General features: G+C 42.1%; 1 protein-coding gene across 1 annotated transcript in view; it reads right to left on the bottom strand.

Annotated features, from left to right (window-relative positions):
• dnah9 (dynein, axonemal, heavy chain 9) overlaps positions 1 to 18,733 on the bottom strand; it is a 528,899-nt gene that overhangs the window by 237,471 nt on the left and 272,695 nt on the right. The window contains exon 48 of the mRNA XM_043714478.2: positions 18,485 to 18,718. Within this exon, the coding sequence (XP_043570413.1) occupies positions 18,485 to 18,718 (234 nt within the window). The remainder of the gene's footprint in view (positions 1 to 18,484; positions 18,719 to 18,733) is intronic.

The following is an 18,733-nucleotide window of genomic DNA, read 5'->3' as shown; positions in this document are numbered from 1 at the left end:
CTGTATTCTAAAAGATGAAAGGCTTAACAGACAATCAATTTTTCAATGTATAATTTCAGTTACATCACACTGCAAATTTTTGCTATAAATTCTGTGTTACGATCGAGCCCTCCACAATCACCTGATGAAGGAGCGTTACTCCGAAAGCTAGCGTGCTTCCAATTAAACCTGTTGGACTATAACCTGGTGTTGTGTGATTTTTAACTTTGTACACCCCAGTCCAACACCGGCATCTTCAAATTTTGAATACCACTTCTTTCATGTGTAAATCACAAAACCTTTTTTTAAAAGTTGCATTCTCAGGTTGACTGTAACAATGGGTGATAGCTAGACAATATTATATCAAAGAACTACAAGTTCAAGAACATAGCAAAATTGAAAAAGTTAATAGCAAATTCTAGTAATGTATTGTCTGATATTGACTTTGATTCCATGTTTTTCATGCCAATGTTCTTGTACTGTTACCATCAGAATGTGATACTGCAGCTTCACCAGGATTTATAGGGTTACTGCTTTAAAAATAAATTTTGTTGACAGCAATACAAATCATAGAGTTGTACAGGATAGAAACAGACCCTTTGGTCCAACTCTTCCATGTCGACCAGATATCCTAAACTAATTGAGTCCCATTTGACAGCACTTGCTCCATATCTCTCTAAACCCTTCCTATTCATATACCCATCCAGATGCCTTTGTAATTGTACCAGCCTCCACCACTTCCCTGTCAGCTCATTCCATACACACACCACCCTCTGTGCGAAAAAGTTGTCCCTTAGGTCTCTTTTAAATATTTCCCCTCTCATCCTTAACCTATGCCCTCGAGTTCTGGACTCCACCACCCTTGGAAAAAGACCTTGTCTATTTATCTTATCCATGCGCCTCATGATTTCATAAACCTCTATAAGGTCACCCCTCAGCCTCTGATGCTCCAGGGTAAACAGCACCAGCTTATTCAGTCAAGTCAGACATAGGTCATATTTTTCAACTCATTATTAACTCGTGGCACATAGGCTGCTGAATCATTCTAAGTCACAGATCAATACGTTTTTGGATAATCAGGGAATTAAGCATCATGGAGATAATGTAGGAAGATGAAAATGAGGATGAGGTAGAAGGTCAGTCACAGAATGGCAAAGCAAAGGTGACAGAGCAAATGGCCTACTCTTGCTCCAATTCATGTCCTAATTAAACTTGAAGGCTCTCTGCAACATTTCAATCATAAAATATCAAAACAACATGAAAGGGGAACTGCTCTCATTAAGCAGTGTTTCTTTGCTAAGGGTGACACATGTATGTTATCACACTGCCAACATGATTTGACATGATTTCCAGTATTTCAATTATTTTTAGTTAATTTTTCTCAACACCTTTCTCATGAGCAGTTCATTTAAAAACAACCACAACCATGTTTCATTTTGTAACAGGCTCTGCAGCAAACAAAGTTGCACACATCCTCCAGTAATTTGAATGATTGGGTGACCCTTACAAAATGGTGGTTCTCCAGCTCACAGCTGCCTAACTCTTATCGCTTCTTCTCACTTTGTTCATCCTTCATCTTCAGGCATCAATTATTTTCCTTCTCTCCCCATCTATCACAGCTCACCATTCCTTGCACCTCAGAGACGGTACCATAGAAACAGCCGAAACACTTTATTTGAGGCACCATTTTCATGAATTTATCACTATTAGAAGATAACAAGCTGTTGCTAATTAACAATCACACATTTTCCTAATCACTCCTACATGTTCAATTTTGTTGGTTAATGTACATTTGCATTCTCTGTCATTGCCTTCAACCCAAATGCAGGATTGTCAAAATTATGGCACAGGACTCATCCATTGGCATTCATATTTGTTCTGCTACTGGCTCTTCAGCTGGAGAAACATCTATGCTTAGCTCACTTAGGCCAGACATCTCCCTGCACCTGTTTTATATTCCTCATTTTCAACCATTCAATTCCCTTTTTAGATGACAGAAGGTCCAGAGGAAAGGAACAACACAGATTAAAATGGTCTCTGGCATTTTAATGAAGCAGGGAATAAGGTCAATCAGGAAACAAACAGCAGACAGAATGCAAACAAGAACATAAATACAAACCAGGATGGCTGCTGGAAGACAGAATTTGAAAGTATTAGGAAAACAAAATTTCCAGGAAGGTCAATTTTGAACCATTCAACACCTTAGCAAAGCAAAACTCCTTTAAGCAATTTTTGATACAGAAAAAACCTATTGCTGTAAGATTCAAGAGGGTTATCTAATTAAATTTAACTTACATTTTTCATGAACTACAGGATATTGAAAATATCTCACATTACTTATTTTTTGCCAGGAAAATTCTCTGATAAACTAATTGACTGTATATCCTCCATATTGGCATTGCCTGCCAACATTCAACACCATGTGTGGGCACTCATCTTTATCACAATTAATTACCAACCATCATGTGTCTAATGAAATATTTCTTACTTTGAAAAGAATATTTCAAGAAGATGTTGTGACTTAGGAAAGGTCCAAGTAGAACATGATGATAATGACTAAAAAGAATTCAAATAATTAGCTTACCTTAAATCATCATCATGCCTGGGTTGCAGAAATAGAATAGATAATGTAACTTTTCATTAAGTCAGAATACACATCCAGTACATAGCACTAATCTTTTAAAGGCAAGAATTAAAATTCCATGCCTGGTATACTAAGACGAAATGTATACATCTATTTAAAGCTGACAAGAATTCTCATTTTGGTCATGTCAAGATAACTCAGAAGGGGAAAACTTCAGTCAATAGGTTAAAATAGTCAGCATTAGCTTGGCCACTTGGGTTACCTCGCTCAATTGTCCTTTGCATTAAAATCAATATACAGAACAGCCAGGCGAAATGTGTAACAAACTGATGATTGATCTAATATCGCTCGGATTATCTGATCATCAAAAGTTAACACTTCCTGCATTGTCCCTATTCCTTAGATCTCATGTTTTATTTACAAGGATTCATCAGTTGTCCACTCAAAGACAGATAAGGCAATCATAGGTGTTTTTCATATGCAATCAATACCTGGGTAACACTTTGTGACTTTAGTTTCTCTTACAACAAAGTGAAGATTATTTCTTGTTGGACATTGAGATTAAATGTAAAATAAAATCTACATCATACTGCACATCGAAAACTGTGAGAGGGAATAGCTGGATTCAGCCTAAATATTTCATATCTTGATCATTTCATCAAAACCAAATTGAACAAGTCAATTTTAACTCAGAATCATGCATGCATGTTTGTCTCATCTCCTAATGGTGAAGTGTCACAATAGCTTTTGTGGAATTGTGAAACTGAGGGGGCCATTAACCTTTGATCGGTTTCCACTGACATCTCTGTTGCAATGTGAACAGAGCACTTTTATGCTTCAGGTGGGTGTAGTAATCGTGGCAGCCAACAGGTCCTCAGAGGCTGAGTACAGAAGACCTGCCAACTTCTGCTTCACTCTCCCACTCTGGTGGGACTTCCATTCCTTGGGTCTTTGACCATGCTGTAGGATGCTGTACAAGATGGAGTCAAGTTTCTCAAAGAGAGTCGACACAGGACTCACGACAGCTCTGTAACCAGCAAGCAAGCTGCAAGTAACTTGTATACAATTCCACTCGGATCTAATTAGGGGCACTTCAGGAAGGATTTTAAGGACTCAGGAAGGTGCTGAGAAGATATACGAGAATAGTACAAGGGATTTAGTTACAAAGCTAGACAGGTTTCTTTAGCGTACAGAAGGTTAAAGGAAAATTTGATGGAGTTATTATTCCAAGTTAATGGAATAATTTGAAGCACTTTGTGTATAAAATACTAGTGGCAGGTGGTCAGCACCTAGAGGATGGACATTTAGTATAATTGACTGAAAAAGCCAGAGTCAACAGAAGGAAAATATTTGATGTATCAAGAGGATATGATGTAGTAAGAACTGCCTGAAATAATCATGGAAGCAGATTAGAAGAAATTGGGTAAATTGAAGGGAAGAATGTGCAGGGCTGCAGAAGGAAAGAGTGGGAATAACTGGACAGGCTAAACCTCAGCATTAAAGGATTCTCTGAATTATTAACTTGCTTTATGGACAACACTTCGGATTGTGCATGGGATTCAGGCTCATCACTTTTACTTTATAGCTTGTTTCTTATCTCAAGCTCATGTTTAATTCAAACAATGGAATTTGAATGACATGTCTGTGGCAAAGTAACACTGCCTAATCCTGTGCATCTGTATTCGTGTGATCATAGTCAGCCTTAAATTGCTGGGTTTAAAGTAACTCTAGTTGCTTTTCTGACCTTAAAAGGTTTTTTAAAATAGGTTCATGTTGCTGCTACTGATGTTACAGTGTAAATGTACATCAGAAAACCTAATAAATTACAAAATTAAAACATGGAAATCCGAGGAATAGCAGAATATGAAAGACATTCGCAAAAGGCTCCATCCCCTTTGAGACAAATAAGTTAGAATTCACTTAGCACTTGTTGCCATGAACAGCTCCCCTCTTCAATTGCCTAAGAAATGAATCTGGGAAGCTGTCCAAGAAATTGTTGCCATGGATTGTGAAGCTACAGCAAAAGGAAATGCAGCCTCGGAACCAATCAAAAGACACACGCAGTCTAATTTAGATAAAAGCTAAGGACATGCATTTAGTAAGCATCCACCATGACTTCAGGCTGTTTTACAACCAATTAAATACTTTCAAAGTGTAGCGCTGTTCAGGAATGAACTTGTTCACAGTACAGGTACAATCCCAAAAACAACAAATCTGAGATCACCAAATATCTCAAAACATTTTACAATCAATGAAGCACTTTTAAAGTGTAGTCTCTGTTGCAATGTTGGTTTAACATCTACTCTGAAAGTCAGTGCCTCTGTCTGGAGTGCAGGAGAATGTCAGCTTTGATTTTGCTTTCATGTCAATGGAGTGGCATTTGAATTACAACCTTCCAACTGACAGCCAAGAATGAGTCGCTGCTGCTACCTATACTGACTCTCTCCAAGGTAACCAGAGGGAGCAAGATCCAGCTCTTGAACAAGCAGTTGCATGAGGTACCTCACTATTAGTCAGAATAGGTTCAAGTGCCAGATGATGTAAATGTTTCTAGATAAAATGAATGACTTATCATCTGAGATCCAGCGAGGGCTACACAAGATCATAGGAACAGGAGTAGGCCATTCAGCCTCTCAAGTCTGCTCCAGCATTTAATGAAATTATGGCTGATCTATAGTCTAATGCCACACACCTGCCATAGGTCCATATCCCTTAATTTCTTTGCTTAATAAAAATATATCTACCTCAGATTTAAAACTAACAATTGATCCAGCAACCACTGCCACTTGTGGATGAGAGTTCCAACACTCTACCACCCTTTGTGTGTGGAAGTGCTTGTTAACATCTCGCCTGAACTGCTTATTTCTCAGACTAAGCCCCCTACTTCTGGACCTCTGAATATAGAGTCATAGAGACGTACAATATGAAAACAGACCCTTCGGTCTAACTCATCCATGCTGACAAGATATCCCAACCTAATCTAGTCCCACTTGCCACACCTGGCCCCTATCCCTCCAAACCCTTCTTATTCATATACTCATCCAGATGCCTTTTAAATGTTCCAATTGTACCAGCCTCCACCACTTCCTCTCAGCTCATTCCATACACGTATCACCTTCTTCATGAAAAGGTTTCCCCTTAGGTCTTTTTTATATCTTTCCCCTCTCACCCTAAACCTATGCCCTCTAGTTCTGGACTCCCCCACCCCAGGGAAAAGACCTTGTCTATTTATCCTATCCATGCCCTTCATGACTTTATAAAACTCTAAAGGTCACCCGTCAGCCTCTGACGCTCCAGGGAAAACAGCCCTAGCCTATTCAACCTCTCCCTGTAGCTCAAATCCTCCAACACAGGCAACACCTTTGTAAATCTTTTGTGAACCCTCTCAAGTTTTCACAACATCCTTCCGATAGGAAGGAGACCAGAATTGCACGCAATATTCCAAAAGTGGCCTAACCAATGCCCTGAACAGCCGTAACATGACCTCCCAACTCCTATACTCAATATCTTCCTGAAGAAGGGCTTATGCCCGAAACGTCGATTCTCCTGTTGATTCCTGAAGAAGGGCTTATGCCCGAAACGTCGATTCTCCTGTTCCCTGGATGCTGGCTGACGTGCTGCGCTTTTCCAGCAACACATTTCCAGCTCCTATACTCAATACTCTGACCAATAACGGAAAGCATACCAAATGCCTTCTTCACTATCCTATCTACCTGCAACTCTACTTTCAAGGAGCTAAGAACCTGCACTCCAAGGTTTCTTTGTTCAGCAACACTCCCTCGGACCTTACCACTAAGTGTATAAGTCCTACTAAGATTTGTTTTTTTCCAAAACGCAATACCTCGCATTTATCTAAATTAAACTTCATCTGCTACTCCTCAGCCCATTGGCCCATCTGATCAAGATCTCGCTGTACTCTGAGGTAACCTTCTTTGCTGTCCACTACACCTCCAACTTTGGTGTCATATGCAAACTTACTAACTATTCCTCCTATGTTCACATCTAAATAAATGACGAAAAGTAGTGGACCCAACACTGAACCTTGTGGCACTGCACTGATCACAGGCCTCCAGTCTGAAAAACAACCCTCCATCACCATCTTCTGTCTTCTACCTTTGAGCCAGTTCTGTATCCAAATGGCTAGTTCTCCTGTATTCCATGAGATCTAACTTTGCTACTCGTCTCCCATGGGGAACCTTGTCGAACGCCTTACTGAAGTCCATATAGACCATGTTCAGCACTCTGACTTCATCAATCCTCTTTGTTGCTTTTTCAAAAAATGAAATCAAATTCATGAGATAGGATTTCCCACACACAAAGCCATGTTGACTATCCCTAATCAGTCCTTGGCTTACCAAATGCATGTAAATCCTATCCCTCAGGATTCCCTTCAACAATTTGCCCACCACTGACATCAAGCTCACTGGTCTATAGTTCCCTGGCTTGTCCTTATCACCTTTCTTAAACAGTGGCACCACATTAGCCAACCTCCAATCTTCCGGCACCTCACCTGTGCTGGACTATCAATTTCTAGGGTATACCTGATCGGGTCTTGGGGATTTATCCATGTTTATGTATTTCAAGACATCCTCCTCTGTAATATAGACATTTTTCAAGATGTCACCATCTATTTCCCTACATTCTATATCTTCCATGTCCTTTTCCACAGTAAACACTGATACAAAATACTCATTTAGTATCTCTCCCATTTCCTCCAGCTCCACACAAAGGCTGCCTTGCTGATCTTTGATGGGCCTTATTCACTCCCTAGTTACCCTTTTGTCCTTCATGTATTTGTAAAAACCTTTTGGATTCTCCTTAACTCTATTTGCCAAAGCTATTTCTTGTCTTCTTTTTGCCCTCATGATTTCCTTCTCAAGTATATTCCTACCACCTTTATAATCTTCTAAGGATTCACTTGATCTATGCTGTCTAGACCTGATATATGTTTCCTTTTTTTTCTTAACCAAACCTTCAATTTCTCTCATCATCCAGCATTCCTTACACCTACCAGGAAGGATTATACTGCATCTGAACTCTCATTATCTCATTTCTGAAGGCTTCCCATTTTCCAACCGTCCTTTTACCTGTGAACATTTGCCCCTAATCAGCTTTTGAAAGTTCTTACCAAATACCATCAAAATTGGCCTTTCTCCAATTTAGAACTTCAACTTTTAGATCTGGTCTATCCTTTTCCATCACTATTTTAAAACGAATAGAATTATGGTCACTAGCCTCAAAGTGCTCCCCCACTGACACCTCAGTCACCTGTCCTGCCTTATTTCCCAAGAGTAGGTCAAGTTTTGCACCTTCCCTAGTAGGTACATCCACATACTGAATCAGAAAATTGTCTTGTACACACTTAACAAATTCTTCTCCATCTACACCCTTAATACCATGGCAGTCCCAGTCTATGTTTGGAAAGTTACACTCCCCTGCCATAACCACCCTATTATTCTTACAGATAACTGAAACCTCCTTACAAATTTGTTTCTCAATTTCCCGCTGAGTATGAGGGGTTCCATAATAAATCCCAATGATGTGATCATCCCTTTCTTATTTCTCAGTTCCACCCAAATAACCTCCCTGGATGTATTTCCAGGAATATCCTCCCTAACTACAGCTATCCCTTATCAAAAACACCACTCCCCCTCCTCCCTTGTCTTCCTTTCTATCCTTTCTATAGCATTTGTATCCTGGAACATTAAGCTGCCAGTTCTGTCCATCCATGAACCACATTTCTGTAATTGCTATGATATCCCAGTCCCATGTCCCTAACCACACCCTGAGTTTATCTGCCTTCCCCGTTAGTCTCCTTGCATTGAAGTAAATGTAGTTTAATTTATCAGTGCTACCTTGTTCTCTGCTTTGTCCCTGCCTGCCCTGACTGTTTGACTCGCTCCTTTTCTCAACTGTACCAGTCTCAGATCGATCTCTTTCCTCACTATCTCCATGGGTCCCAACCCCCTCAACACCCCCCCAGAATCGCCCCCTCGCCTCCACATTACTAGTTTAATCCTCCCGAGCAGCCCTAGCAAATCTACCTGCCAGTATACAGAGGAAACTTGATTATCCGAATACCAATTATCCGAAAATCGGATTATCCGAAGGAGATCTGAAGTCCCGATAGAAACATTACATCAAAGACATGTTTCCAGCAGTGACCGCGTCTTTTGTTTACAGTGATTAAACAGGCACTGTCTCCAAATGACTGACCTCATGCCCTGTCTCTCTTCCCTGGAGTTCTACAGAGGGGTGTACCCTAACCCACACCAGCCCCTTCCCAGGAATAATCTCTCCAACACTATCCTGTAGAATGCAAATGTGGAACCTGCCAAAAATTTGCAGTAAAATGTTGTGTGTGCGTGCGCGCGCTATTTGGAGACTTACCCCACAAAGGCAGCAGCAGTCTTGTTGGCGTGCAGTCTGGATACCCCGGAGTGGGGCCGAGGGGTGGATGGTAGGCCGTGGGGTGAGCGTTGTTGAGGGCGGGGGCTCGCATGCTTTGCGCTGGAGGGGGAGGGGGGAGGGGGCGGGTTTGGACGGGTTGGGGGCGAGGGGTGGGTTTGGACGGGGTTCGGGATGAGGAGCAGGGTTGGACGGGGTTGGAAGTGGGTTTGGATGAGGCTGGGGGCGAGGTTGGACAGGGTTGGGGCGGGGGGTGGGTTTGGAAGGGGCTGGGGGCAGAGGGGCAGGGTTCAACGGGGTTGGGGGTCAGTGTTGGACTGGAGGAGGGGGGGAATCAAAAGGAGGGCAGTGCTGGGGGCGGGGTCTCGCGTGCTGTGCACTGCTGCAGTCTCCAGATTAGGGAGCATACTTTAAAACTCTGAGCCCCAGAGAAAAGGCATGTACTCAATTTTCCGAATAATCGATTATCCGAACGAAATAGTGCCCACCCATCACATTCAGATAATCGAGTTTCCACTGTATTAGTCCCCTTCCAATTCAGGTGCAATCCATCCTTCTTGTACAGGTCACTTCTACCCCAAAACAGCTTCCAATGATCCAAAAATGTGAATTCTTCTCCCATACACCAGCTCCCCAGCCATGCATACATCAGCTCTATCCTCCTATTCTGCTCTCACTAGCATGTAACACTGGGAGTAATCCAGATATTACTGGGGTCATAGAGATGTACAGCATGGAAACAGACCCTTCGGTCCAACCTGTCCATGCCGACCAGATACCACAACCCAATCTAATCCCACCTGCCAGCGCACGGCCCATATCCCTCAAAAGCCTCCCACTCATATACCCATTCAAATCCCTCTAAATGTTGCAATTGTACCAGCCTCCACCACATCATCTGGCAGCTCATTCTATACACGTACCACCCTCTGCGTGAAAAAGTTGCCCCTTAGCTCTCTTTTATATCTTTCCACTCTCACCCTAAACCTATGCCCTGTAGTTCTGGATTCCCCGACCCCAGGGAAAAGACTTTGTCTATTTATCCCATCCATGCCCCTCATTATTTTGTAAACCTCTATAAGGTCAACCCTCAGCTTCCAACGCTCCAGGGAAAACAGCCCCAGCCTATTCAGCCTCTCCCTATAGTTCAGATCCTTCAACCCTGGCAACATCCTTGTAAATCTTTTCTGAACCCTTTCAAGTTTCACAACATCTTTCCGATAGGAAGGAGACCAGAATTGCACACAATATTCCAACAGTGGCCCAACCAATGTCTTGTACAGCCGCAACATGACCTCCCACCTCCTGTACTCAATACTCTGACCAATAAAGGAAAGCATACCAAACACCTTCTTCACTATCCTATCTACCTGTGACTCCACTTTCAAGGAGCTATGAACCTGCACTCCAAGGTCTCTTTGTTCAGCAACACTCCCTTTGTATAAGTCCTGCTAAGATTTGCTTTCCCAAAATGCAGCACCTCGCATTTATCGGAATTAAACTCCATCTGGCACTTCTCAACCCATTGGTCCATCTGGTCCAGATCCTGTTGTAATCTGAGGTAACCCTCTTCACTGTCCACTACACCTCCAATTTTGGTGTCATCTGCAAACTTACTAACTGTACCTCTTATGCTCGCATCCAAATCATTTATGTAAATGACAAAAAATAGAGGACCCAGCATCGATCCTTGTGGCACTCCACTGGTCACAGGACTCCAGTCTGAGAAACAACCCTCCACCACCACCCTCTGTCTTCTACATTTGAGTCAGTTCTGTATCCAAATGGCTAGTTCTCCCTGTATTCCATGAGATCTATCCTTGCTAATCAGTCTCCCATCGGGAACATTGTCGAACGCCTTACTGAAGTCCAAATAGATCACACCTACTGCTCTGCCTTCATCAATCATCTTTGTTACTTTTTCAAAAAACTCAGTCTAGTTTGTGAGACATGATTTCCCACACACAAAGCCATGTTGACTATCCCTAATCAGTCCATGCCTTTCCAAATACATGTACATCCTGTCCCTCAGGATTCCCTCCAACTTGCCCACCACCGATGTCAGGCTCGCTCGTCTATAATTCCCTGGCTTGTCTTTACCGCCCTTCTTAAACAGTGGCACCACTTTTGCCAATCTCCAGTCTTCCAGCACCTCACCTGTGACTATCAATGATACAAATATCTCAGCAGGAGGCCCTGCAACCCTTTCTCTAGCTTCCCACAGAGTTCTAATGTACACCTGATCAGGTCCTGGGGATTTATCCACCTTTAACCGTTCAAGACATCCAGCACTTCCTCCTCTGTAATATGGACATTTTGCAAGATGTCACCATCTATTTGCCTACAGTCTATATCTTCCATATCCTTTTCCACAGTAAATTCTGATGCAAAAATATTCATTTAGCATCTCCCCCATTTTCTGTGGCTCCACACAAAGGCGCCTTGCTAATCTCTGAGGGGCCCTATTCTCTCCCTAGTTACCCTTTTGTCCTTAATATATTTGTAAAAACCCTTTGGATTCTCCTTAAATCTATTTGCCAAAGCTATCTCATGTCCCGGTTTTGCCCTCCTGATTTCCCTCTTAAGTGTACTCCTACTTCCTTTATACTCTTCTAAGGATTCACTCGATCTATCCTGTCTATACCTGACATATGCTTCCTTCTTTTTCTTAACCAAACCCTCAATTTCTTTAGTCATCCAGCATTCCCTATACCTACCAGCCTTCCCTTTCCACCCTGACAGGAATATACTTTCTCTGGATTCTTCTTATCTCATTTCTGAAGGCTTCCCATTTTCCAGCCATCCCTTTACCTGTGAACATCTGCCTCCAGTCAGCTTTCGAAAGTTCTTGCCTAATACCGTCAAAATTGACCTTTTTCCAATTTAGAACTTCAACTTTTAGATCTGGTCTATCCTTTTCCATCACTATTTTAAAACAAATAAAATTATGGTCGCTGGCCCCAAAGTGGTCCCCCAGTGACACCTCAGTCACCTATCCTGACTTATTTCCAAAGAGTAGGTCAAGATTTGCACCTTCTCTAGTAGGTACATCCACATACTGAATCAGAAAATTGTCTTGTACACACTTAAGAAATTCCTTGAGGACCTCCTTTTTAAATTCTTGCCTAACTCTCTGTAATCTCCCTTCAGAATCTCATCCTTTTCCCTCCCTACGTCGTTGGTTCCAATGTGGACAATGACCTCCTGATGGGCCCTCTCCCCTTTGAGTACATTCTGCACCCTCTCTGAGACATCCTTGATCCTGGCACGAGGGAAACAACACACCATTCTCATTTTTCACTGCTGGCCCCAGAAATGTCTGTCTGTGCCTCTGACTAGACAGTCCCCTAACACAATTGATCGCTTGGAACCCAACATACCCCTCATTACATTAGAGCCTGTCTTGGTACCAGAAACTTGGCTATTTGTGCTACATTCCCCTGAGAATCCATCACCCCTTACATGTTCCAAAACAGCATTGTTTGAAATGGGGATAGCCATAGAAGACTCCTGCATTACCTGCCTACTTCTCTTATCTTTTCTGGAGTTAACCCATCTACGTGACTGATTCTGCAACTTTTCTCCCTTCCCATAACTGCCTTCCATCAGACCCTTTTGCTCTTGTAAATTCCTCATCGCTTCTAACTGTCACTCCAAGCAATCCATTCAATCTGAGATTTGAAACCAAAGGCATTTGTTGCAGATATCATCCTCAGTAACATATTAACTCTCCCTAAATTCCCACATCTGACAAGAAGAGCATGTCACTCTACTTAAGGCCATTTTTGTTCTTCCAATCTACAGACCAGAAAATAGCACTGTCTTATTCCTCTACAAAACACTGTTCTAGGCTAACTTAATACTTATAACTTCAGAGACATATTTCAATAAAACATATCGTCAAGAAAGAACCCACTCTACTCACTATTGTTGATTTGCAGCAAGGCCACCAATTAAAAGTATTCACTTATCGATTTCTGTGCTGTGATCTCTCTCAAACAGGTTGGTCCAAGATTTGTTGTGAATTTCACTGTTTGTTAAGTTTTCCTAGATGCACTCTGATGTCCAGTAATGCATGAATTCAAACAGCAAAGGCAGTAACTGTGCAGGTTCACTGTGTCAGTTAGCAGTGTGGTTTTCTTTCTCCCTCACTCTGTCCTGCACTGACCATGTGCGGTTTTGTCTGTCCTTCTCCCTTTTAAAAGTGTCATTGTTTTGATTTTTTTTTCTCCAAAGTTCCAATACAATACAACAGCATATAAAACAGTAATTGCCACTCCTGGAATTTGATGAAATCACCTCCAAAACCTAAATTACCTCAAAATCAAAGGCAGCCTGTTATAGCCAGAAAATTTTCCTGTCCTCCATCTTAGATTACCCAGTATCCTTCTACCAATGTCTCCCTAATATTCAAAAGCAAGAAATGGCTCCTATTGCTCAGTGCAAAACATAACATTTTTTGACAGCAGAAGTTAAAGAATCAATGCTCTTAAAATCATCAATTACTTATAAGAGGTGCAATAGATTCATTTGATTAACAGGAGGGAAGGTTTTGCTCTCTGAGCATCCCCCAGTCACAATATGAACAGATTACCCCACAAGTGGACTTCTTCAAAGGTAAACCCTTTGTGATTACATGTCCTCTTCCTACTCGGTAGCAAGGCCTGGGTTCAAATCCCACCTGCTCCAGAGGAAGGTAATAACACCTCAGAAGAGGCTTATGAGAAAATACCCTACAAGGAGTGTGGCCACATCGCTTTGGTGACTGTTATCTAAGGTAACAATTCTGACAGGGTTCATGTTGAAAACTGCAGTAAGTTCCACTCAATCTGATGAGGAACAGTCTTGTAGGAGACAAAAACGAATTCTGCTCTCAATTCTCATGAAGACAGGCAAATGAGGAGTCCAGCTCAAAATTTTAATAGTGACACACATCAGCATTATCTCCTTCAATCCTAGTTATTATATCTTTTAATCATCTATAAACTTCATTTTCTGAGGATTTACTCGAGGTTCATCCTCTACTACTGCAAAAGTAGGTCCTTAGACTTACTTTTGGAGAATGGATGGCTCGTATTGCGCAATGATGATGTCCTGACCTCGAGGTCAGAATGTCTGTGTTCAAATCCCTCCTGCTCTAGAAATATGCGGCAACATATCTGAACAGTCTGATAAAACATATCTAGGTAGAAGGATTGGGAGTATCACTTTACTCTCAGCATGACAATGAGTGATAGACATCACTGCTTAAATATCACATGACAACAACAGTGGAAGAAGTCCACTGGACCTGGAGGAACCAGTTTGAAGAGAAATTACCACTTTAAGAATGTCACTACTTCACAAAATCAGTGAAGGATGCATAGATTCTAACTTGTGAAATGGTTAAATCAGAAAAAAAATCATATTCCTCTTCAAAGAAAAAGAAAATCAATGCATGAAATTGACTAAAGAACAGTTGGATGTTTGATAGGGCAGCTATGTGATCTTTCTGAATAGCTGAACTAACCTCTATCTCCTGTGATCTTGTAACTGGGTTGAAGTGGAAAATACTGAGCTTTTCCTTTTTAAAATCTCAATTATCACAGACAATTCCAGATATCGTCCAACCCTTCTGAGTAATACCATTTTATAGAATTGCAAGAACAATTGAACAACTTATTTTTAAAAGCGCCACCAAGTTTCAATTAATATTACTTAAATACACAGCAATTGGAATTCACCAGTTCAGTGATTAGCACTGCTGCCTCACAGCACCAGGGACCCGAGTTCGATTCCACCCTCGGGGGACTGTCTGTGTGGAGTTTGCTCATTCTCCCTGTATCTACATGGGTTTCCTCCGGGTGCTCTGGTTTCCTCCTACAGTCCAAAGATGTACAGATTAGATGGACTTGCCTTGCTGAATTGCCCACAGTGTCCAGGTTGATTGGCCATGGAAAGTGCAGAGCTACAGGGATAGGATTGAGAGGTGGGTCTGAGTGGGCTGCCTGTCAGAGGGTCGGTGTGGACTCGATGGGTCGAATAGCTTGCTTCTACACTAGGACAGCATGGGGGCTCAGTGGTTAGCACTGCTGCCTCACAGCGCCAGAGACCCAGGTTTAATTCCAGCCTCGAGCGACTGTGTGGAGTTTGCGAATTCTCCCCGTGTCTGTGTGGGTTTCCTCCCACAGTCCAAAGATGTGTGGGTTAGGTGGATTGGCCATGCTGAATGGCCTGTAGTGTTAGGTGCATTAAAAGGGCCTAAAGTAGCCCTCTACCAGATCCCTCCAAATGCTAAGGCTGCTGGAGATAACCAGGTTAAAGAATATATGTATACAAAAAGTCAGGCCCTGATATCTCATGGTGACACAGATTGTCCGTGCCTTTGGGCAAATCTTATAAATGAGGACAGGTCTCATGGTACATTTGCAAAATCCTATCAACTTTAGCAGCCAAGCAAGTGACAAGCAGTGATGGAATCGATAATTACTTGGCTTATGTGGTTTTGTATTAATGCATTATGCATGTAGTACATTCAGAGAAAGTTACTATCTCAGCCAGCCAAAGTAACTGACTTACCGCACTGCAGAAAATTTTATTACAAAAGGGAAAAAAAAACAGAACTGAATGATTGTCTCTTTGAGCAACAAGGTTTGCCTGAGTTCAATTCTAAACATGTTCATCCTAAACCAGGAAATCTGACTCATTAAAGAATAAAATCAAGCCTGCCTTTTCTACATACTGCATTTAATCTAATTTCCACCAGGCTTGGTCTATTTCAGGAAAGCTCTGAAGATCTTTGCCATGATCTTCAGTGAGAGTCAAACCAAAGTCCATAATATCTTTCTACATTGGCACTTTCATTAAGCAAGGCCTATAACTTCATTTAAACAACCATTCCTTAGCCTTCTGTGCTACACAGAAGCCACCACTTCCTACAGTTTTCCACTCTGTCTGAATTATATGTCAAGTGAGCATGGCAAACCTAAAACATGTTCATGTTGGCTGTGGGCTCCAGATGAGCATAAAGCATATGATATCTCTGAAACAAGACAGGTCAAACAGAAACAGTCTGTGCACTTGACCTTCTATTTCATGCCAATAGAAGATTATTGACTCCTCCGTGAACTTCTAGGAAAGCTCCAACGATGAAAACAGTCATTAAAAAATTCTGACTTTGTCCCTGCTTTAAACAATATCAGGGTCTTTTCACAAACCTGCAGAGCACAAATCAGAGACAGGACTCCAAGCTTCCAACTCATAATGCTTGAAAGTATCCACTACAAATGTGTGATCACTGTACTAATCCTTACCTCTGATCCAGTTAATAGTAGAACAACACCTTTATAACTGGGCAGAAAAAGCAAGCTGTTTGTGGACACAACTGGTCACTGCTATCCTACCTCATCACAAACCATAAATTAACTAGAGTCATAGAGATGTACAGCATGGAAACAGACCCTTCAGTCAAACCTGTCCATGCCGACCAGATATCCCAACCCAATCTAGTCCCACCTGCCAGCACCCGCCCCATATCCCTCCAAACCCTTCCTATTCATGTACCCATCTAAATGCCTCTTAAATGTTGCAATTCCTCTGGCAGCTCATTCCATACACGTACCACCCTTTGCATGAAAAAGATGCCCCTTAGGTCTTTTTTATATCTTTCCCCTCTCACCCTAAACCTATGCCCTGTAGTTCTGGACTCCCCGACCCCAGAGAAAAGACTTTGTCTATTTATCACATCCATGCCCCTCATTATTTTGTAAACCTCTCTAAGGTCACCCCTCAGCCTCCGACGCTCCAGGGAAAACAGCCCCAGCCTGTTCAGCCTCTCCCTACAGCTCAGATCCTCCAACCCTGGCAATATCCTTGTAAATCTTTTCTGAACCCTTTCAAGTTTCACAACATCTTTCCAATAGGAAGGAGACCAGAATTGCACGCAATATTCCAACAGTGGCCTAACCAATGTCCTGTACAGCCGCAACATGGCCTCCCAACTCCTGTATTCAATACTCTGACCAACAAAGGAAAGCATACCAGATGCCTTCTTCACTATCCTATCTACCTGCGACTCCACTTTCAAAGAGCTATGAACTTGCACTCCAAGGTCTCTTTGTTCAACAACACACCCTAGGACCTTACCATTAAGTGTATAAGTCCTGCTAAGATTTGCTTTCCCAAAATGCAGCACCTCGCATTTATCTGAATTAAACTCCATCTGCCACTTCTCAGCCCATTGGCCCATCTGGTCCAGATCCTGTTGTGATCTGAGGTAACCCTCTTCGCTGTCCACTACACCTCCAATTTTGGTGTCATCTGCAAACTCACTAACTGTACCTCTTATGCTCACATTGAAATCATTTATGTAAATGACGAAAAGTAGAGGACCCAGCATCGATCCTTGTGGCACTCCACTGGTCACTCCAGTCTGAGAAACAACCCTCCACCACCACCCTCTGTCTTCTATCTTTGAGCCAATTCTGTATCCAAATGGCTAGTTCTCCCTGTTTTCCATGAGATCTAACCTTGCTAATCAGTCTCCCATGGGGAACCTTGTCGAGGAGTATACTTAAGAGGGAAATCAGGAGGGCAAAAAGGGGACATGAGATAGCTTTGGCAAATAGATTTAAGGAGAATCCAAAGGGTTTTTACAAGTATATTAAGGACAAAAGGATAACTAGGGAGAGAATAGGGCCCCTCAAAGATCAGCAAGGCGGCCTTTGTGTGGAGCGACAGAAAATGGGGGAGATGCTAAATGAATATTTTGCATCAGAATTTACTGTGGAAAAGGATATGGAAGATATAGACTATAGGGGAATAGAGGGTGACATCTTGCAAAATGTCCAGATTACAGAGGAGGAAGTGCTGGATGTCTTGAAATGGCTAAAGGTGGATAAATCCCCAGGACCTGATCAGGTGTACCCGAGAACTCTGTGGGAAGCTAGAGAAGTGATTGCTGGGCCTCTTGCTGAGATACTTGTATCATCGATAGTCACAGGTGAGGTGGCGGAAGACTGGAGGGTGGCAAACGTGGTGCCACTGTTTAAGAAGGGTGGTAAGGACAAGCCAGGGAACTATAGACCGGTGAGTCTGACCTCGGAGTTGGGCAAGTTGTTGGAGGGAATCCTGAGAGACAGGATGTACATGTATTTGGAAAGGCAAGGACTGATTAAGGATAGTCAACATGGCTTTGTGCATGGGAAATCATGTCTCACAAACTTGAGTGAGTCTTTTGAAGAAGTAACAAAGAAGATTGATGAGGGCAGAGCAGTAGATGTGATCCATATTGACTTCAGTAAGGGTGTTCAACTATTAGTTAAAAAAAAGACCTCACATCCCAGCCTCTTACACATGCACATCAATAAGTTCCTAAGTGCATTTCAGGATAAAAATGGCATAGCGTTTTAACTTATGCATTCTTCAGACGTATGTAACTTAACACATGAAGACTGCAACATTAGGAACAGCCAACCTCATATTAACTTCAAGGAGAAAACCTCCATGGTAACACATGTTGAGATTGTACTTTACCTGTGCTGATGTACTGTTCAGCTTCTCCAGTCCATTCTCCAAACGCTCCATCTTGGCTGTAAGTTCTTTGCTCTTCTTAGCCAGCAAATTCTGATATAGCTTGATCTGTTCAAGGAAGGACTTGGGTGTAGTATAATTGTAACGCCGCTCATTTGCTAAGTAGGACTTGGATATCTCATTGACAGTAATGTGGACATATGCCATAAACTTGCTGACAGAATCTTTTATTGCAGGCTGAGGAAGATAAAT

This window comes from Chiloscyllium plagiosum, unplaced genomic scaffold (assembly GCF_037043375.1).
Source record: "Chiloscyllium plagiosum isolate Xiang-an unplaced genomic scaffold, Cpla_swu_hap1 HiC_scaffold_25, whole genome shotgun sequence".
In the NCBI taxonomy this organism is placed as follows: domain Eukaryota; kingdom Metazoa; phylum Chordata; class Chondrichthyes; order Orectolobiformes; family Hemiscylliidae; genus Chiloscyllium; species Chiloscyllium plagiosum.
This window is presented reverse-complemented; position numbering and strand designations above follow the sequence as displayed.